At 42.1% G+C, this 6,866-nt stretch overlaps 1 protein-coding gene across 2 annotated transcripts; it reads left to right on the forward strand.

The window, feature by feature from the left end:
• The first annotated feature begins 214 nt into the window (after positions 1–214).
• Positions 215–6,308, forward strand: paqr7b (progestin and adipoQ receptor family member VII, b). Of its 2 annotated transcripts, none has more exons than XM_034875435.1 (2): positions 215–383; positions 2,807–6,308. In XM_034875435.1, the coding sequence occupies exon 2, from the start codon at positions 2,950–2,952 to the stop codon at positions 4,006–4,008; it is 1,059 nt and encodes a 352-aa protein (XP_034731326.1). In that variant the 5' UTR covers positions 215–383; positions 2,807–2,949; the 3' UTR covers positions 4,009–6,308. The 2 variants fall into 2 exon arrangements, with proteins under 2 accessions (XP_034731326.1, XP_034731325.1); XM_034875434.1 differs by having other exon boundaries at positions 216–383; positions 2,944–5,947.
• The last annotated feature ends 558 nt before the right edge of the window (positions 6,309–6,866 follow it).

Genomic DNA, 6,866 nt, shown 5'->3' on the forward strand with positions numbered 1-6,866 from the left:
TGTATATAAAGCGGTCTTATTGTACATGCATGATATAAAGAGGTCCTATATGAGAGAAATGCCTCACGGGAGGGCCATGCATTCACATGAAGAATTTCAGTGAAGGAGCGGGTGGGCTGGTCGGCCACGCGGCAGCTGCCATTGGTCAAAACAATGTGCGCGACCGCAGGAGGGAGCAGCACCGCGTTTTCTGATTGGCTAGAAGACCCGCTCGTCAAGCTGTCATGTATCCTTCCAGCAGCTGCGCGAGGAGAGCAGCCAAGCGCTGCTCCCGTCACGGCCATCCTTTCTCCGTTCACCCCTTCAAACAATGTTATCTATATTCTCCAAACCACTCTTCGACTGCTAAACTCAAGGATTTGGATTGATTCTACCATCTCTAGGTACGTCCGCTTTATTAGTTTGATAAATTTCATTTCTAAAAAACAGGCATTTTGTCTTTTCCGGGGAAATGTTACAGTAGCGTGGCGTGAAATACGTTCACATTTTCCTCGAACGCCAGTCACTTTTCATTAACGTGCAGCGGTATTTTTTTTTTTTTTTATGTACTAAATTTAACACTAAACAACACACGGCACATATAGGCCTATTTGTGATGTATATTTGTGACACGGGGAATCGAAGCAGCCCTCCGGGCTCGGAGGAGAGGTGAATTCAAATTAATTCCGGACATGGATCTCAAATTTTAACAGACATCAGGTGCGGATTTGTTTGTGGGAATTAGCTGCAACAGGCCCATATAGGCCTGGGCTTTTATAAATACAATGTAAAAACATCCTTTCTTATTGATGTCGAGCTTTTGTCTTCACCCATTAATATTTTAAAGGATGGCAACCCTTGCTTAAAACGGAGGGTGTGGACGTCGAAACTGGTTATGTCACATAATCTCTCTTCATTCATCACTCCACGCCTTTCCTCCCGAACCTCGGCCTGTGTTCATCCCACACAGCCTGATCTCTGTAAAGGCTGCTGTCTCTCTGCCTTCCTAACATCTCGGGGAAGTGAAGTGCATGAACCCAGAAGGATCGGGAGTGGGCACAATCAAATCAAAATGCCCATTTGATTGTGCCTCCTCCACTTATTTGAACCCTGGTCCCAGTATAGTGAATAAATACAAGATCAGGTCATTTTGAAGCGCTGTGATAATTTTGCAACTCTTTGAGTGAAAATGGAATTGGAAGCACGAGTCGGGCCTTTTGTCAACTGTCTCATACAATTTATGATATAATTACATTCAACATATCCGTGTGTCTTAAAAGGGATTAGCCAAAAAGCTTATTTTATCCATTAATAAGCATATATACAGTATACATTTTCAGAGCATCACCATCCACTTTCTTTTGTATTACAAACTGTTCTTCCTAAAACCTCTTAAACATAGACGCTGTTTGAAATGTTGACTCTGTGTTGAGTAATTTCCCGTTTGCAAATACAGATGCTAAGAATTGAAAAAGAAGACCTCATTGGAAGAATTTGACTTAGAGGGCAGCTAAGGTCAGAGCTTTATTGCACCTGAGCGTCCTGTAGTGTGCAACAGTCTGTCTAAGAGATGCATCATGTTGTAAAGCAGCTAAAGACTTTGGGGACACATTCAGAGACACAGAACTACTGTCACCTCAATATTGATCCCTCCTCCCACTCACACATGAGTACATGCAGCAAATTTCCCTGCACATTATAGAGAAAGACTGCATGTGTGAAAGGGGGCTGGTGTAAAGGCCGTGACACACCAACCCCATAATCGGCCGTTGGACAGTCCGGCGAGGTCGGTGACTAGAGTCTGTTCGGTGTGTTCTGTGCCATCGTCCGTTGGACCGACCTGACATGCTCGGTCAGAAGGCGGGCACTGCCAGCAGTCGTACTCAAATGGCCAATCTGATTGGTGGAGTGCTAACCCGGGACTGATGAGCGGGACTAGAGTCTCTCAAAATCTGACAAAGATCTTTTTAACTGACCTTTTGTCGATCTCAAATGAAGACATTTAGCAACTGCATGGCCTATTTCTCACTTATAATGTTTTCAGAAACCCCTTTGGTGAACTATTTTAGTAAAATTTAAGACTATATTCTGAACAAGCTGCCATGACAGTCTGACTTTGAATTTGTGGAGAAACCAGACCGACGTGATGCGTTTGTCCAGTCAGCTGTCGTCGGCAGTCGGCATCTCTTTGGTGTGTTCCGAGGCACTTTTTTGGGAACTTTTCTGCCAACAGTAAGCCGTCCGGTTGGTGTGTCAGTCATAAAAGTTATACCCTACAATTTGAGAAGAATCCATGACGTATGAATAATAAAAAACATCCGGGTAATTCACTTGTTCAAATGAAAACACTCAACGATGCACTTATCAGCATTTGTGTGATTAACAATGGACCAAAGCGACTAATGTTAATGGGGTCGCCGTCAGTGTCAAACACAAAGGATTATCACTCAACACGGCAATTAATCTCTATAGAGCCTTTTAGTCTATGGCTTATTGTATTGGTTTCCTGGCCCATACCTCCACTCTCATCATGTTACACCACCTGCCCAGCACCAACCATCCAACCAAAAGACATACCGTTTCTAAACAAACTTAAAAAAGTAGTGATGTCAGCCATCCCATTCCCATCTATTTGACCAGAAGTTTTTATTAAGCTTGATTTAGGGTTGCAGCTAATGATTATTTTTATGATCAGTGAATGCATTGATTACCTTTTTCATCAACGTTTTTGCGTGATAATGGATTAAATGATTTATCCATTATTTCATTTTTTTTATTTCTGTTCATTGACCAAACTACTGATGCACTCCTCTTTGCTTTGTGATAGAACACACACACACACACACTGTAGCTACACGTGCAGATGCACACAAACGGACCTGGAGACGAGCTCAAAGCTAGATAGATAGATGGTGACTAACTGATTGTTCGCTCATTGTTTCCACCCTCCCCTCTGGCCTCTAGTTTGCCATGGCGACGGTGGTGATGGAGCAGATCGGTCGCCTGTTCATCAACGCGCAGCAGCTGCGTCAGATCCCTCAGCTGCTGGAGTCGGCCTTCCCCACGCTGCCTTGCACAGTAAAGGTGTCCGACGTTCCCTGGGTGTTCCGCGAGCGTCATATCCTCACCGGCTACAGACAGCCAGACCAAAGCTGGCGCTACTACTTCCTCACGCTCTTCCAAAGGCACAACGAGTCCCTCAATGTGTGGACCCACCTGCTGGCCGCCCTCATCATCTTGGTGAAGTGGCAGGAGATCTCGGAGACGGTGGATTTTTTGCGAGACCCTCACGCCCAGCCCCTCTTCATTGTCCTCCTGGCGGCCTTCACCTACCTCTCCTTCAGCGCTCTCGCTCATCTCCTCTCTGCCAAGTCCGAGCTCTCCTACTACAGCTTCTATTTCCTCGACTATGTTGGGGTGGCTGTCTACCAGTATGGCAGTGCCCTGGCACACTACTACTACGCCATAGAGGAAGAGTGGCACGCTAAAGTGCAAGGGCTCTTTTTACCCGCTGCAGCATTCTTGGCCTGGCTTACTTGCTTCGGCTGCTGCTACGGTAAGTATGCTAGCCCCGAGCTGTCAAAGTTATCCCTCAAGCTCTGCCAGGTGGTGCCGTCAGCGTTGGCTTACTGTTTAGACATAAGCCCTGTGGCTCACCGCATCTACAGCTGCTACCAGGAGGGCTGCTCAGACCCAGTTGTGACGTACCATTTCTACCACTTGGTCTTCTTCCTCATCAGCGCCTATTTCTTCTGCTGCCCTCACCCAGAGAGTTTGTTCCCTGGGAAGTGTGACTTCATAGGGCAGGGGCACCAGATCTTTCACATATTCGTGGTGGTGTGCACCCTGATGCAGATCGAAGCACTGAAAATAGACTTCACAGAGCGCCGTCCCTTCTACGAGCGCCTTCACGGCGATCTCGCACACGATGCCGTTGCGCTCTTCATCTTCACTGCCTGCTGCAGTGCGCTCACTGCTTTTTATGTGCGCAATCGTGTCCGTGCCTCTCTGCACGAGAAGGAGGAGTAAGAAGAAAAAAAAAAACACTCTGTAGTGACCATCCATTTAAATATAAGTCGTGTTTTTGTCAATGAAAGTTATCAGTTAGTGATAGTGACTTATTATTTCTTCATTTGATCTGCCACACTACAGTGATCAAAAAAAAAATGTGATAATGGTTGTGTTTTTGTTACTTACAATGAAGAAAAGGGAAGCTTAAAATTTGTCTGTAATACTTAAACACGGCAAAGACTTTTTTTATTAGTCTGGTTTTATTCATTATCTTAAAGAATGTGGTTTTTACTTCACCCCACACGAAATCCGTTCTCTGTCAAGGTGAGCAGAAAAATGACTTTCTTAAGATGCCTTTTACCCAATTGTATTTAGAATAATCTGTCTTAATCAAATTGTAGCATTTCAAGTCATGGAAGCATTTGTTTTTACAATTTACAGTGCCATGACACTTTGTATATTTCAGTTGGATACCAATTCAAGTTAAATTCCTGGTCTTAATATTGTTTCTGACACTTGATTCTGCCCCTCTCTCTTGAGGGTTTTTATTTGTCATGTCACTTACACTGTGCCAAACTAATGTTTGAAAATATTCTGGGAAGGTTACGAACCCAATTTGAAAATCAAATATTGTACCTCTTATTTAAAAACAAGATTTTTTTTTTTTTGGGGGGGGGGGGAAGGGTGTTAACATTCTGGTGAGTTATGTCGAAAATGAGGCTGGCACTCATTGGTAGAGAGATGGATGGAAGATTACTGATGTCTCTTTGTTGATGCGTCTGTTCAGAGCATGTTTTGTTCATTGTCTTGCTGCCTACCAGACTTTAAATGGCTATGAAAACATCATTTCATTCTGCAGCACTGTTACACCGAAGAGTCCCTATCCCCATTTTTCTTTTTCTGAGTTTGATGACTTTTGTTATAAAAATTTCACAGATATGGCTCACTGATGATGTTGGTTATTTTTTTCCTCGTCAAAATCTTACAATGTCAAGTGATCTATATTCATTATAGCACTCTCTTTTCATGATTGGTGTTTAATGTGCCAATGAATCTGTTATTGCTTCAGTGATGGTACTAAGAGATGAATTCAGAGACAGACTGTCAGAAGTTGATTAAAATGATGTCTTGACCTGACTGCGAACATCTTACCGGTGAGACTGAACCTTAACACACATAAATATGAGCCTTTCAACTGTGGACTTACTGACCTGGTCTCATCGTGCACTGCCTGAAATCCTCACTGTATATACTGTAGCTGACAACACTGGCTATGTTTACATGCATGGAGCAAGGTGTCTGTGCTGGTAATGTTGTTATTCTGGTTTTGTGTTGACTCTTGGAAAGGTCTTAAATTACGACTAGGCCTAACCTGGAGAAACCTGTTTAAGACTCCTTCCTTGTCATGGTTATAAATCGGTTGGCAACAAGTTTTGAGGCTCTCATGCACAATCGGTCTCTCCAGGATTTCACAGACTTTCTTTTGAGAAAGTTGTGATTTCTTTTTTCTTTCTTTTTTGCATAGTTCTTTAAAAATAAAAAGGAAACTTGTTAAAATTACTCTAGGCTAAGTTTTCCTAGTTACCTTACCAAAAAGGCTCAGGATGCTGCAAATGTTTGTATAATATTTAAATGGCTGGTGAATTTAAGACAAAAAATTATAGTTTATTGAATGAATCAAATTTGAATGTCTGTCAGCGGTTAATTATTGCTGCTGAGATTGGTTGAAGTCGCAGGAAACTGTTATTGGTCAAAATTGCGTGTTGCACCAAAGTCACGGTGATTGGTTGAATATATGCGATTGCAACACCCCAAAATCCTGGAGAGACTGCACAATGCTAATTTTTTACATGTAATACTTCATCAAAAGTCTTTTTCGTTAAAGGCTAATGATATCCAATTGTCCAATGAGGCCTGTGACTCTCACCAGCCCTGGTTGGGACCATTACAAGAGCCAGACAATATAAATAATTTATTTCCCATGTGTTGGTGTAAACCTGGATTTGTGTAATCAGGATAACAATACCCAGAAAGTATTTTTTTTTGCTAGATTGTATGTCGCAACATGGATACTCTGTCACAGATTATCTAAGTTGCATGCCAATTAAACCTGACTAAGATCTTAACTGGAATATGGCCAGCACTCTTTACTGTAGAAGTGAATTTGTGTAAATGTAGCCTCTGATTCCACCCAAGGTTTCCTTTTATCCCTTTTACGAAAGCAAGACGAGAAGTATGTCTTCTGCCTCCATAAAAAAAACATGTGACTGGCTGTACTTATATTCCGTTGTATTTAAGAAAATAAAGTGTTACAGTAACTTCAATTTCTCCTTTTTTATTTTATTTTTTTTATACAGGGACTATGTGGAAGCAAATAAAGCCATTATGATATGGAGAGAATGAATTATGGTCTTTCTTTGCTTCCATAGGTCACAACACATAAATGTCTAAATATTTCAACTCAATGGAGCTCCACTGTGATTGTATTCCACATTTGTCCACTCAGGTCCATGCAGCATTAGCAAATTAATTGACATTTAAAGTCTTGGTGAGACTGCATCAGAAGCTTTAGTTACCAGGCATGAGGACACATACGAGGATTTTTTGTTTTGGATTACACATTGCTCACAATGTGTTACTCATACAAAATAAACAAAAGGAAAAAATATATACACACTACAAACAATATAGACAGGTTGAGGCAATAGTGAAAAGTGTGCAGGAGTAAATTATTTTTGACTAATTTTAATTATGGAGACGAGTGTAAAGGATGCCACAATCATCTTTACAGTTTTGAGCGTGTTAAGCTCAAGGTTGTTCTGATCGCACCAGAGAGCCAGCTGATCAACCTCCCGTCTGTAGGCCGACTCATCACC

The sequence above is a fragment of the Etheostoma cragini genome, chromosome 6, assembly GCF_013103735.1.
Source record: "Etheostoma cragini isolate CJK2018 chromosome 6, CSU_Ecrag_1.0, whole genome shotgun sequence".
In the NCBI taxonomy this organism is placed as follows: domain Eukaryota; kingdom Metazoa; phylum Chordata; class Actinopteri; order Perciformes; family Percidae; genus Etheostoma; species Etheostoma cragini.

Excerpts from the sequence above, each read along its gene's own strand:
- paqr7b (XM_034875435.1), top strand. The coding sequence starts at position 2,950 with ATGGCGACGGTGGTGATGGAGCAGATCGGTCGCCTGTTCATCAACGCG.